Raw genomic sequence first — 15,222 nt, 5'->3', positions numbered from 1 at the left:
ATATATCCCCCATCTTGTGAGGGTTTTTTTGGCTTATTCTAAACCTAGATGTCTCCCAAGTCCTCAAATGCCAGAACCAGGAATGGTGCTGACCCTCTGGCATTGCTGGAACATTGCATTGGCTCAAGACAATAGGCCAATACATCCTTGCCCACACAGCCACTGCAAATGTCAAACGTGAAGGAACATTTGATTTTGGTTGTTGCCTGTTGCTATGTTTGCCATTAACGTGTCTGAAAGTTCTAATCTATTACTTACAGCTTACGGAAATATGTGAGGTCAAAAGAATGCTTTGTTTATGTGGGGCTCTGAGGGAAATCTGCTGGAGATGTACAGCACCACATAGAAAAGGAAAACTGGATTTGGTCCCTACATCTGAGCCTCAGAGTCTCCCCATTAGTTTCCTAGACTATCATTACTTTCCCTTGTGGGAAACAAAAGAGAATATATGGGAACACACGTAGTAAACTAGAAAGAGCTATTAAAACCATAGTTATTATGGAAGTATGATCTTCAAAAAGATAGCTATACATACAGTATTTTATTTTTGGTTTTTTTGGGGTTTTTTTTTTTTGGCTGCGCTGCACTGCTTGCAGGATCTTAGTTCCCCGACCAGGGATCAAACCCATGTCTCCTGCAGTGGAAGCGTGGAGTCCTAACCACTGGACTGCCAGGGAAGTCCCTACATACAGTATTTTAAATATCCTTAATTCTTGCCCTCAATTTGAGCTACTTCTGAATTAATTACTGGTTTAAAAAATGCTCTCGATTTTTAATTATAGCTAGAAAATTGGTTTTTAAATTCTTTCTCGTTGCCTCATGGTTTGAAAAACACACTTATAATTACCTTTGGTTACAGGCAATAGTAACTGTAATTGCCTAATAATTTAAAAAGCCAACAACTGTTCCTAGGTCAGTTAACTAATCATTTAACCAGTGAGACTACTGCTTTCTCAAATGTGTATAAAGAAACTGGTTTATACACATTAAACATTAAAAGACATATGAACTTAATTGTGACATTACACAAGGTGTTGGCTCTGCCTGGGCCTGTTTCTTCCTCTAAGACTAATGCTAAAGGTTGCTAAAAACCTTTTCAGCATCAAAACCCTGTTCTATCTGTAATAAGAATCTTGAGTGGTTATATTAAGACTAAATCTTATAGGCAAAGGTTAACCACCACCAAGCTGTAGGGCCCAAGATCTTTCCTTTTCTGTAAGGAAAGCTGAAACTCTCTCAGCTTTTTTTTTTCCTTTTCTGAGTTTTAAATAAGAAATCATCTCACTTAAAATCCATCTCAAAGTGCTCAACTGAGCATAACTATCGTGGCTCTGTGCTTGCCCAAGTCTACAAAGACTGAATACAGTATTCATTGTGATTACCACTACAAATTGCACTGTCCCTTTAAATGTTCAAGTACTCACCATTTTCTTAAAGTGGATAAGCCCTATCCTCAATTAAGGAAATACACAAGGAATGGAAATGTTCCAGATTACACAAATCTTCTATTATAAATCAATTATAAATGAAGCTCAGATACAAGGAAGATGTCAACACATTGAATTCCCCAAACTCAAAACAACTGCACCAAAAAATAAAAACAAAACCAAAACAAGATAGATGTGGTATCCTTGGTTAGAAAGACTTTAGCAAAAATATAGCAACTAGTGGGTTTTAAGCTATGTCAATGACTAAAGCGGTCTATAGAAAATTTTGAGAATTTGAAGGGAAACATCACATTTCCCTATACCCCTGTGAAAGTCAGGAGCAAATCTATAAAAACTGGTCAACCATGAATAGGAATAAAAGATAAAAACAGTATCAGTACAGTACAGAAGAATATATAGTCTTTTGTAAGTGGAATGCTTCAAAACGTTTCTCATGTTGAGTTAAAAATCAAACGCTAGAGTGTCCAGTGGATGTCACTGAAGTCCCCAGGGTCTCCCAGTCCCCCCTCTGCTTCTAAGTAATTCATGAAGGCAGCCATGGCTGTGTCGTCATTGTCACAGAGGGCATCAAAATCCAGCTGGGCACCTTCTCCTATTGAATTAAAATACAGGCTTATGTAAGTACATTTGGAGGTTAAAAAATGAGTTATCATCAAAAATGGCAAAGGAAGGCTAGGATACCATACAATGTATTATTGAAGGCAAAGTATACGTCTTAAATTGCAGAAGCCTGATACATTTTTAAATGGGTCGCCTATTTTTATAACAATCCGCTGTCAGATAAATTGAGCTTCACTCATTTGATGCACATCAGTGAGTTAGTCTACGAGCTTTCTAATAGAAAATAAAAGCTAAGAGGTACAGACTCCCAGACAGTTGGAAGCTAGGGGTTGGGGTTTATTCATGTGTGTATATAGAGCCTTGAAGAAGAAATTTAACTTTAATCTGCCTTGTGAAAATACTCTGCTTGTTTAACCCCCAAATGAGAAGGCTGAGACAAAAGCATCTTCCCCCAAATTTGAAAGACTCTTATAAAAGTGGGGGGGTCCCCAGATTTTTGATTGAGAAAGGAAATAAGGAGGAACCATGGAAATGAGATTTAAATCAGAGATAAGGAAGAGGTTCTAGAAATTCAGGGTTAAAACACAGCTTCAGATTAATCGAAGTTTTCTAGGTATCTTTCAAAGTACAATAGAACTTGAGATGATTAACATGTGGCTCTGTGTGAAGCTGATGTCCAGGTTCCTTCAAGTCCTTTGATTCTCTTTAACATACATTTTCAGGAGATCAGAGTCAGTTATGGGGGGGTATAAAATTGTGTCATTTCAGTTTTCTTCATTTGGACTTTGCATAAACATAGTTAAAATGAATAATTACATCTTAAACATTTTATGATTGGTATCTTTAAAAATTCTTTTTCTTGAGAATGGACATTTTCCCCTAAATACAAGAGCTTTAGTTTTATTGAAATTGTGTGTTTTAATAATACCCATAACTGATTCAGTGGATAATCAAATTTTCAATGACAGGTCCATTAAGTAGCGTACACTTAAAAATTAACAGCATGATTACTGTATTTATGATTTTGAATGAAAAACTCTTAGTTATTTTTATTGAAGTATAAAAAATATGTTACAATGTGTTAGTTTCTGGTATACAGCAAAGTGCTTCAGTTTTATACATATATGTTTTATATGTATAAAACTGAATCATTATATATAAAATATATATGTATTCTTTTTCAGATTCTTTTCCATTATAGTTTATTACAATATATTGAATATAGTTCCCTATGCTATACAGTAGGACCTTGTGGTTCATCTATTATATATATAGTAGTTGTATCTGCTAATCCCAAACGCCTAATTTATCCCTCCCCGCCTTTTCCCCTTTGGTAACCATACGTTTGTTTTCCATGTCTGTGAGTCTATCTATCTCTGTTTTTTAGATTCCACATATAAGTCATATGATATTTGCCTTTCTCTGTCTGACTTACTTTAGTCAGTATGATAATCTCTAGGTCCATCCATGTTGCTGCAAATGGCATTATTTCATTCTTTTTTATGGGTGAGTAATATTCCATTGTGTATATAAACCACATCTTCTTTATCCATTCATCTGTATGTATGTCAGTGGACATTTAGGTTGCTTCTATGTCTTGGCTATTGTAAATAGTGCTGCTATGCACATTGGGGTGCAAGTATCTTTCTGAATTAGTTTTCTCCAAATATATGTCCAGGAGTGGGATTGCTGGATCATATGGTAGCTCTATTTTTAGTGTGTTAAGGAACCTCCGTACTGTTTGCCATAGTGGCTGCACCAATTTACATTCCCACCAACAGTGTAGGAGGGTTCCCTTTTCTCCCCACCCTCTCCTGCGTTTATTATTTGTAGACTTTTTGATGATGACCATTCTGACCGGGGTGAGGTGATACCTCATTGTAGTTTTGGGAAAAATCTTAAAGTTGTTTGCATCTCTAGCAATTTCCTAAGCCTGAAAATAGAGTGATTAAGAAAGAGTTTTTGGAAAACCAAAATGGCAGGCAGTTGCCAAAGAAAACTTACCAAGGAGTGGTTCGTGACTCTGGGGAGTAGCAGCGCTTTGGTTTTGCTTTGTAGCCTGTGGCTCCCCTATTTCAGAAGGACTTAGGGTAGTCAGCTCCTTATCTGACATCTGTAAAGAGAGAATAATAAATAGAAAGTTTCCTATTTGAATGAAATAAAGACCTCTTAGCAGTTTTCAGATGCGGGCATTCTGGCAATGCCACCACTGCCATCAACAACGTGGCAGCTCACACTTCGTATTCTGTGCTAAGTACTCCACAAGCATCATCTCGTTTCGGGTTACACATGTCGTGAGGTCAGGCATCTGAGGCCAAAAGAGTCTAATAGCTTGCCCAAAGTGTGGGAGCCATGATTCTAACCCAAGTCTACCTGACTTCAAAGCCCCCACATTATTCATAACCGTAACTGAATTACATACATAAGGAAAAGTTTTCGATTAAAAATGAAAAGCTATTTCAGTTTTTTAAAAATGATGATAAAACAGTATCTCATATGAAACTACAACGGGAAATACTGCTTTAGAGTAGGGAATGGATTAAACCAGAGACTTTTACCAAAATGTTATCATACTGTTAAATAGTCACAGGCCAAACAATCTAATGTTCATGTAGCTCATCAAAAGAAGAAATCATCTACCTATATTGTCTTATTCAGTTGATGAACTTTGCCATAGAATGCCTACATAACGTACACTACTTGGAGATTCTTGTGTGTTACAAGGACTTAAATCCCTGTTTCTGGCATATTGTCTGGCACAAAATGGGTACCCAATAAACATTTGCTGAATGTATAAGTAAAACTGGCAAATACTAGATCAAAAGCCTATATTAATATAAAAAGATATTTTCAAGTTCCCTTTTGTCCCTGGTCAGATTTAATTTCTCTTTTCTCCTATATTCTTATACCACTTAGTTTATATACCTACTTTAGAGCTTTTTGTTGTCTGGGATACATCAGAATTGTATATGGGTCTTCCACATTTTCAGCACTATGTTCAGTCATTTTTGTATATGCAACAATGCACTTCAAATAGCTAGTATTTGTTCAATTGAATTAAATAGTAGGTAGTACTTAATTTGTAGCTTATATTATTTAAACATCTTTCCAGACCCTAAGGAGTATATTTAATCCACGGAATTGAATCTATTAAAATAACAATAATAGCTACCATTTATTGAGCACACATTGTGTCCCAGGCACTGTGAAGTTTTTGTTTCTTTGTGTATTAAATCATTTAATTCACACACCACTCCAAGAGACTGGTGCTATTATTAATCCCTTTTTTACAAATGAGGAAGTTGAGGTGCAGAGTTTAAATAACATGCAGGAGGTTACCCAGTAGTAAGTGTCTGAATCACAACTTGGACCCAGATAGTATGGTCCCAAGCGACTTCAATCTTAACCACTATTCTACATTGCCTCTTAAAAACTCTGAGCTAAGTAGAAAGGGTTCATTCTTTACAGGATGGCCTCTTTTCTCAAAAGAAATAATCAACAAGGAGCAATGTTATTGTTCATTTATTTCACGAATATTATCACTTACAATGGTACTTACATTCCTGCAGTTTATAGTGTGAGTATCTTTCAATAAATCTGTTGGACTTGAATCATCAAGGGATGAAGAAGACTGTAACCTTCAAAAAGTGACACATAAAACATTTTATGTGTCTGTTTATATATATTTTAGAAAATTTTCTCCTCTGAATACATAATCTATTGATAAAAATACAGGGAGGAACATAAGACTGACTATCATGACAGTTTTCATAATCAGACTGACTTGTTCAGTGCTAGACTTATTTTTGACTATGGAGTGCTGAAAACACTATAGTAAATAGAAACAAACTCTGAGGTGAAAGCTCTTAAGTAAATCATGTTACCTGTCTTAATACAGCACGTGGCAAAGTAATGGAATAACAACATGGTTCAAAATAGGCATTCAGTTCCTTATCAGGATACTGAAAAGCAGAACTAAGAATAAAGAAAGATTTCCTAATATCCTGCAACCTTTTTTTTTAAAGTAGAAAATGCATCATATTTTTAATATAATAGGTCATCCCCAGGTCCAAAATCAATGAAACACATAAAGACAAAAACATAATCATATGCTTTGATCATAAACCTCTTCAAGACTTAATATGTAAAACTGACAGTGTCATATAATACATTACTAAATGCTCAATTATGTGAAACATAATGGCATAAACATAACTTTATGTCCTTTTGTATTCCCAAGAAGGCAACTGACAAGAAAGTATAGAGGGAGAAATTAAAACAGAAGAATGAAATGAATTAGGTAGGAAACACAGATGAAAAGATCAGTGACATGTCTTAGAGATTTTTCACAATGTAATGTATATAGCTTGGCTGGCTTCCCATCTGTGGTTCATGGTTTAAAATCACCATCTGCTCAATTAGCCTTTGTTTAAAGATGAAAACTATCTGCCCCCACATGCACATCACTACCAGATTAATCTTCTGAAATACGGCTTTCTTCGTATTAGTCACTGGGCAGAAACTTGCTATTTAAGTCCCTCCACCACTTGACTTCACCTTAGTTAAAAGTCCCTTTAACCAAGTTAAAACTCAGTTGCTCAGCAACCTGATTCTTCTCTCAGTGAATCTCCTTGATGTTTGCTGAAACCACCACGCTTTCTCCCGCTCACCTCCATACATTGGCTGAGGTGCCTCCATATATAAATGCTCTCCCCACTGCGTCCTGCAGCTGCACCCAGCTAGCAACTTTGGCTCAATTTCCACTTTCCTTACGAAGCCCTTCCAGCATATACAGTCAAATGATTTTCAACAAGGGTGCCAACACCATTCAGTTGGCGAAGGGACAGTCTTTTCAGTAAATGCTGTGAGAAAACTGAATATCCACATGCAAAGGAAGTTGGATTCTAACCCTACTCAGGGTAATGTTTTGGTCGAACTTTGTCCTACTTAGTACAAGTATTTACAATTCACTCCAGAAATACAGTTTAAGCTTTTATTATGGAAAACTTAGATATAAAAATAGACAATATAATGAAATCTCATATACCCACCAAACAGCTTCAATAATTATTCTTTCCTAATCTTGTTAAATGTATTTAACCTGAACTCATACTTCCCCTCTCCTCCCAGACATTTCACCATTTAATCTGTAAATACTTCTCACTGCAGAAATACTGATTTAATTGATTATGGGGTGCTGTCCATGATATAACTGTTCTCTGTGGGTATTACACATATCTCTTAAAAAAAATTGAATGCCAAAACATTGCCTTTCTAAAATCCAGAAAAATTCTGAGTTCAAAACCTATCTGGTCTAAATGGTTTTAGATGAGCAATTATGGGCCTGTACATACACAAATTCACATATATCCACACATATCTTTCTTTTTTCTTATACAAGTGAGTTATTATGCATGCTATTTTTTTGTTCTATTCCTGTGCTTTTTTCTATTAGACAGATAAAGCTCTTGCCATATTAGCATAAATAGAGCTACCTAATATTTAACTGTTGCAGAGTATGCCATTGTATGGATATACCATAATAAGTTATGGTTATGGTAAAGATTTAAATATTTAAATCACTACTTAAACAGTGCAGCAAGAAACAGTCTTGTTCATGGGTCTCTGTGCAGTTGTGTAAGAATATTTGTTCCTGGGGTAGAGTTGCTGAGTCTAAGATCATATACACTTATATTTTTGATGGGTGTAGTCAAATTGTGCTTCAAAGAGCTTGCACTAGTTTATATTACCATGGACAGTTTAAGAGGGACTATTTCCTCAGACTCTCACTAGTATTACCAAACTTCCAAATCTTTGACAATCTCCTAAATGAAAAAAGGTATGTCATTATTGTTTAATTTTGTATATATATAATTTTAACTGTGAGTGGGGTGGAGCAATTTTCAAAGTTTCTTGGCCATTTGCACTTTTATTTTCTATTTATGTCCACTCTCTAAATTTTTTGTTATTGAGTTATTTAAATAACTCCTTTAATAACTTTATTCTTTATTCTATACAAAAAGTTTAATATATATAAAATTATACAAAGTTTAATATAAAATTCAATAACTTTATTCTTTATACTACAAATCTCTCATGTATTAAGATAATGAGTGCATTTTATCATATGAAGTACATTTTCTGTGTATAATTTGTCTTTTAACCTTGCTAATTATAATGGTTATAGTTATGTTTAAGTTTTGAGTTTTTATACAATTAAATTTATCCATTTTTTTCTTAATGAATTCTGGATTTTGTGTGATGTTTAGAAAGGACTTTCCAAACTATGTTGCTACTGTAAAGGTGATCTTCTCTTCCATTATATTATTGAACTGGTTATTGTTTGCATATAGGAAACCTATTGATTTTTTAATATTGGTTTTATAAATATGATGATAATTTTACTGTGAAAGTATTTGCAGCAATAAAACATTACCTTTGTAAGTCCAGAAGTTCACTTGCAATATCTGTTCCAATACTACCAGCACCAAGTACCGTTCCCGTAGACATTCCAGGCACACTAACGCAAGACTGTCTAGAGGATCCTAAATAATAACAGAAGGAAAGATTCAATGGAGGGCTTTAAAAAATATAAAACTTTGGTCAATATCTTTCTTTCAATTCAAATATACTTCCTATTTCCCTCTTTAAAAGTAATAAACCAGCTGCATCCTAAAATGTTAGAAGTATTCATGCTTACATTACAAACATAACTCATGATGGTTTAAGATGCTTATGCAGAGCGATGTGAGTCAAATATGTGGAAAGTCATTGAGGGTTCAATCATGACCTGTAACCTTTGAGTACATACAGTTCCTTCCCACTTTAACCTCCACACTAAAGCCACAGCAATACCACTTTTTTTCTTTTATTGAAGTATAGTTGATTTATAATATTGTTAGTTTCATGTGTACAGCAAAATGATTCAGTTATATATATGTATGTATATATATTCTTTTTCAGATTCTCTTCCATTATAGGTTATTACAAGATATTGAATATAGTTCCCTGTGCTATATGGGAAATCCCTGTTGTTTATTTTATATGTAGTAGCATATATCTGTTAATCCCATATTCCTAATTTATCCCTCTCTCCCCCGTTTCCCCTTTGGTAACCATAAGTTTGTTTTCTATGTCTGTGAGCCTGCTTCTGTTTTGTAAATAAGTTCATTTGTATCACTTTTTCAGATTCCACATGTAAGTGATATCACACAATATTTGCCTTTCTCTGAAGTGACTTACTTCACTTAGTATAATCATCTCTATGTCTATCCATGTTTCTGCAAATTGCAATATTTCATTCTTTTTTATGGCTGAATACTACTTTATTTTAAATATTTCCTAATATTTTAATTTTTCTTTACACAAATAATATATTAAAATATTCCTGTGGTAAAGAACTAAGATAACTCCCCCTTAGTGCTTTTCATTAATTTGACCAACAGATATTTGAGTGCCTTAATGTATAAGGAACTATGCCAGCTGCTGGGGATGATAATGAGTAAAACACCATTCCTACTGTTGAAGAACTCACAGGCTAGCGGTGAGCCAGTTGAGTGAACGAATAATTGCAATACAATGTAAGATTATAACAGAAGTGTGACCAAAGTACTGTGGGAATTCTGAGGAGGATAACTCAACCCACTGAAATCTTTCTGATTTCACCTTGAAATTTTTCCCTCTCCAAGACAGAAGAAGATGGTAACTTAATAATAACAGTCTTAGTAATAAGTCTCCATCACCTAAAACTAAGCTTACCTTCTGATGATTGAGAGCTGCAAGGAAGCAATGATGTTTCTCCAGTATCACTATGTCCCCTAGAATTAAGAAACACCACAGGTGATTTTTTTTAAGGTGAAGGAAAATGTTAAAGCAACTACATTAAGCTCTGTGTATTTGAATTATCAAAGAGGTACTGATGTGCTAAGTACCAGGGCTTTTGCCAGATGTCATATTACCCTGTAATGTACATGTTTCCAAAGATACAAACTCTCAGCTCATAGTCTAATGATAAGGAGACAAGAATTATTGGGATGAATAATAGAATTATTGGGATGGGTAATTAGTACCTGCTGGAGGTACTAAGAATTGGGGGGCTCTTTTTTTAAACTAAATATTGTACATAAGGAAATAGAATTGGTTTGATAAAACCTTATAGCAATTTTAAAGAGAAACATAGAAAAATAATACTTAGAACAAGGCCATGCTAGCATATTGAGCAAATCAGGAAAAGCTGGCTCTTCCTTCAGGCTGACACAGCCATAGACCAGGGCTTGGAAGGCAGTGAACGGGCTGGATTTCTGCTTATCCCTCAGCCAAGTACTCCTACACAAGCATATGCGCTCCCAAGGCTCAGAAGATGGACATGCAAAAATGATGTGGAGGGCAAAACAGTTTCTTACCATTTTAAACAGTTTAAAGCCACATCCACATAGTTTTTTGGAAGGACAAAGCAAGGCCATGAAGGGTACGAAACAATTGCCTGAATAAATGCATTTACTGTCACATTTTATACTAAGCCAAAAGGAATTTTTTATAAAAGAGCAAACTTTTAGCTTAATTCTGATAACTAATGCCAATGAACAGTGAATGAATTACTCAAAATATATACTCAAGTTCCAAAGCCAGAGGATCACACAGGGTTTTTTTTTAAATTGAAGTATAGTTGATTTACAATGATTCAGGGGTACAGCAAAGTGATTAATATACATATACATATATATATACACACATATTCTTTTTCAGTTTCTTTTCCACTATAGGTTATTACAAGATATTGAATATAGTTCTCTGTGCTATATAGTAGGTCCTTGTTGCTTATCTATTTTATATATAATACTGTGTATCTGTTAAGCCCCAATTCTCGATTTATACCCCCCTTCCTCTTTGGCAACCATAAGTTTGTTTTCTATGTGAGCCTATTTCTGTTGTGTAAATAAATTCACTTGTATCATTCTTTAGATTCTACATATAAGTGATATCATATGATATTTGTCTTTCTCTGTCTGACTTAGTAGGATAATCTCTAGGTCCATCTATGTTGCTGCAAATGGCATTATACTCAAGTTATAAAGCCAGAGGATCAAACAGTTTTAATGATTTAGCAAGATGAAAAGAGGGAAGCAAAGATACTCATTTGAAATCAGTGTAAAGGTCTTAACAACATAAAAAATTACTTACAAAACTAAAGTGTTGACAGACACAATATATTCCAGTTCTTTGGTCCAAGGATTTGTGAAACTAAACCACTGGCTTTTTAAAGTTACGAAAGAGCCATCTTTTGCTCTGAATTTGTATGAATCTGTAAATATTTTCTCTTTACTCTGCAGAACTTAACAAGAAAAGATAATAATCAGCATAACAGTCTACCACTATATAAATCAATCCCTTAAGGATTAATTCAAGGTTCAGATTTCACAGGAATGAAAAATTAAGAGTTGAAGTTGTAATTAAAAAGTACCAAAAGATGATCCCACTCAATGCATACCTGCTTTGTGCTTGTCAGTCAAATTACTATGGTCATCTTGATGAAAATATTCATAACAAGAAGTTCCCAAAAGTTCCTGAGGCAGATATCCTAAAATTGCTGTTGCCCTGGTTTTAAAATTAAAAATAAAGTTCAGAATTGGTGAATGTATCCCCTTCCAGAATACTGTTGGTCCATACATGGTCAGGATAGTAGAGAAGTAGACCGTGGGGATGAGTAACCCATTTGCTTCACTGGGCTCCTTTGGCTGCCCTAGACCCAGATTAGAGCTGCAAAGCAGAATGGACACCCAGGCACCAGGCTACTCCAGAGGCCACCTACCCAATCCAGGGTATGCTATTCCTACCATTCACCAATAAAATTGTGGCCATAGACCATGCCCAGTTTCTGCACCATTGGCTAAGAAATATTTCAAGTTTACAATTTGGCTTGAACAAATTTACTGATATATCCATATCCTTATTTCATTTAAACTTTATTTCCTGTTCTAAAGCCTTAAAAAAAATCCAGCCATGCTACTAAGCCACATCTTTAGTAGCCTTAAATATCTCATTGAACTCTAATCATTATGGCACATAAATGTTTACCTTTGATCAACATAGACAAATTGTCCATTCACTGCAAAACGGGTAATAAATTCAGTTGGTTTCACTTTAATCTCTCCACTGTTCTGTGGGACAATATATGGATGTAATCTTCCAATGGCAACAAGGCAGGTAAAATTACTACTGTCTTTCTTATTGTCCATTTCTTCTTCCATTCCAACAACATTTGGAGGCCAGTTTCTCAAGTAACCAGTGCAGTGGATAGTACAGAATTTTCTATGATCTAATTCAAAGGTTTAAAAAAAAAAAAAGCATTTGTCAACTATATCACAATAAAACTAAAAAAAAAAGATAAAAATTTAAAAAGCATTTGAACCATTATGAATTCTTAAATTTGTTACACTGACATTTATAATAGTTAGAATTGTGCTATGAAATAGTCTTTAAATATGCTAAATATGAAAAGGGAATGGGATTGCATTAAAAAGAAATCATCAATCATGTTTACTTAACAACTTCATTCCTAATGGGTTATTTTTCTCAAGAACTAAACTATACATACTACATCAAAATGATTGCTTTAATTTCGGTTTAAATAGGTCTATAGTTATTTCGTTATTTCCAAGTTAATTTTTTAAATTACAATACTTTATGTGTTAGAAAAAGTTAAACTTCATGCTCCCTTGCTCTCAGCTACAGAAGTATTGTTTTCAGCTTATTTAAATTTTGGTATATTATAATTTATATTCATAAATTTAAAGGATACATGGATATATTCATAAATTTCTTATGTAAGCACTTATAATGGCTAATAGATACATATGATTATAATAGATTATAGAGACATTTCAGAGAACATTTAGAGAAATTTATAATAAAATGTATAAAACTAAAATTTGACTCAAATTTCACTTTTCAAAAAAATCTTAAGCAATTAACTCATAAGAAAAAGCTCATCAAACAGATCCAACCAGAAAAATAAAAAATTGAAAATAATCCATATATTCAAATAACAGGAAATGCTTAAGAAAACAATGACAGTATAAAAGATAGGCAGTATACAGATTATGGCAATCTACAAAAAAGTAACTTAAAGGTTAAAAAGGGGGTGGGAAAGCTGATAAAAATTACTTCAAACAGTTGCTTGTGATAAGATTTAGAAAAGACCAGAACAGTCATTGTTTTAAGTCGGCACCTTTTGCTAAGACTGTTACTACAAATCTTTAAAAAAAAACATTTTTTTTTAATGGAAGATGGTATGGGCTGTCTTATAAGATAGCAACTAATAGTAATAGCAAAGGTGTAAAGAACACTTTATGTGCCATGCTCTGTTTTAAGTTCTCTAAATGAATAATTCATTTATTCTTCTTAGTAGTCCTATGAGAGGTTCTAATATCATCCCCATTATCTCAGGAAACTGAGAGTTACTGCCAGGGTCACAGCAGGGAAGGGTGGAGCTGAGGGTTTACATCCAGACAGGCTGGCTTCAGAACTCCCTCTGTGAACCGCTACTGTGGTGCTATTTGATGGTAGTGAGTGCCTGTCATAGAAGGTGTTCAAACAGGAGTTGCCTGAGTGATGGAGGGGGAGGACTACAAAAAGGTGTTCCAGTCAGAGGGAACAGCCAGTGCAAACAAGAGTCAAGAACGAGCAGTCAGAAGCGGCTGAAGCATAGTCTGTGATGGGGAAGTGGCAGAATAAAGCAGGGAACAGATAGTTTAGCTCTTGTAAGCCCCGCATAGAACCTTGCATTCAACACCCAACAGACATCATCCCCTCCACGGCCCACAGATGCCTTAAATTACATGTCGTTATCTCTTCCCACCCCAAACCAAACCTTTATCACTTATTCCGTATCCTGCTTAATGACACCACAATCAACCCAGGTAGTTAAATGAGAAACCTGGGCTCTTGCTTTCACCTCACCCAACATCCAAGATATCTTAAAGGAATTAAAAATTGGGATAAGTGTAATACAAGGTTTTCATTCATATTAACAAAATTAGATGGCAGTCAAAAATAAAAAGGCGTACATCTGTGACAACATGGGTGGACCCTGAGTATATTATGTTGAGTGACATACGTCAGATGGAGAAAGACAAATACTGTGTGATTTCACTTATATTTAGAATATAAAAAACAAACAAACAAAAAACAAATGAACAAACCAAATCAAACAAAAACAAACACACAGATACAGAGAACAGAGTGGTTGTCACCAGAGGGGTACAGGAGAAGGAGAGTGGGGGTAGAGGGGAGGGCAAAATGAGTAAAGGGGAATCAACCATATGGTGGTGGATGGAAACTAAACTTTCGGTGGTGAGCATACTACAGGGTATACAGAAGTAGAAATATAATGTTGTACACATGAAACTTATATAATGTTATAAACAAAAGTTACTTCAATAAAAAAATAAACTTTAAAAAAGGCTTATAAACTGAGTTTAGCATTTCTGATGATGCTTGCAAATTTACAAATGATACTGACTAAAAATATTCTACTCAACGGAAAATATAGACTGAAAAAGGTTTTACATTTATATATGGAATCTCATCACACAGAACTTAGCCTCTTTAATTCTTCTCTAACAACAGGGTTACTAACAATTTCCAACTCAATCTGTCCCTCAATTCTCACCTTGAACATTTATTCAGTTGGCAAATTTCTAGCTGGGATTGTGTAATTCCATCCACTGATGGAATCTGACCCATTTAATCAATTATTTAAAGTTTAAAAAAATCCTATTAAAAAATCCTCCTGGGGATTGCTTCAAGATGGCGGAGTAGAAGGACGTGCTCTCACTCCCTCTTGTGAGAACACCAGAATCACAACTAACTGCTGAACAGTCATCGACAGGAAGACACTGGAACTCACCAAAAAAGATACCCCACATCCAAAGACAAAGGAGAAGCCACAGTGAGATGGTAGGAGGGGAGCAATCACAATAAAATCAAATCCCATAACTGCTGGGTGGGTGACTCACAAGCAGGAGAACACTTATACCACAGAAGTCCACCCACTGGAGTGAAGGTTCTGAGCCCCACATCAGGCTCCCCAACGTGGGGGTCCGGCAACAGGAGGAGGAATTCCTAGAGAATCAGACTTTGAAGGCTAGCAGGATTTGATGGCAGGACTTCGACAGGACTGGGGGAAACAGAGACTCCACTCTTGGAGGGCACA

The 15,222-nt window shown here is 35.0% G+C and overlaps 1 protein-coding gene across 3 annotated transcripts in view; it reads right to left on the bottom strand.

The window, feature by feature from the left end:
- Window positions 1–1,260: 1,260 nt before the first annotated feature.
- The window catches only part of ARNTL2 (aryl hydrocarbon receptor nuclear translocator like 2), a 95,383-nt gene continuing 81,421 nt past the window's right edge, over window positions 1,261–15,222 (bottom strand). For 2 of the 3 annotated variants that reach the window (XM_036866267.1, XM_036866268.1), the window contains exons 8-15: window positions 12,084–12,324; window positions 11,497–11,603; window positions 11,190–11,340; window positions 9,768–9,826; window positions 8,446–8,554; window positions 5,569–5,647; window positions 4,014–4,122; window positions 1,261–2,040 (exon numbers count right to left, since the gene is read on the bottom strand). In XM_036866267.1, the coding sequence (XP_036722162.1) occupies window positions 1,904–2,040; window positions 4,014–4,122; window positions 5,569–5,647; window positions 8,446–8,554; window positions 9,768–9,826; window positions 11,190–11,340; window positions 11,497–11,603; window positions 12,084–12,324 (992 nt within the window). In that variant the 3' untranslated portion in view covers window positions 1,261–1,903. The remainder of the gene's footprint in view (window positions 2,041–4,013; window positions 4,123–5,568; window positions 5,648–8,445; window positions 8,555–9,767; window positions 9,827–11,189; window positions 11,341–11,496; window positions 11,604–12,083; window positions 12,325–15,222) is intronic. The other variant, XR_005021525.1, reaches the window with a different exon arrangement.

Source organism: Balaenoptera musculus, chromosome 10 (assembly GCF_009873245.2).
Source record: "Balaenoptera musculus isolate JJ_BM4_2016_0621 chromosome 10, mBalMus1.pri.v3, whole genome shotgun sequence".
NCBI lineage: Eukaryota > Metazoa > Chordata > Mammalia > Artiodactyla > Balaenopteridae > Balaenoptera > Balaenoptera musculus.
This window is presented reverse-complemented; position numbering and strand designations above follow the sequence as displayed.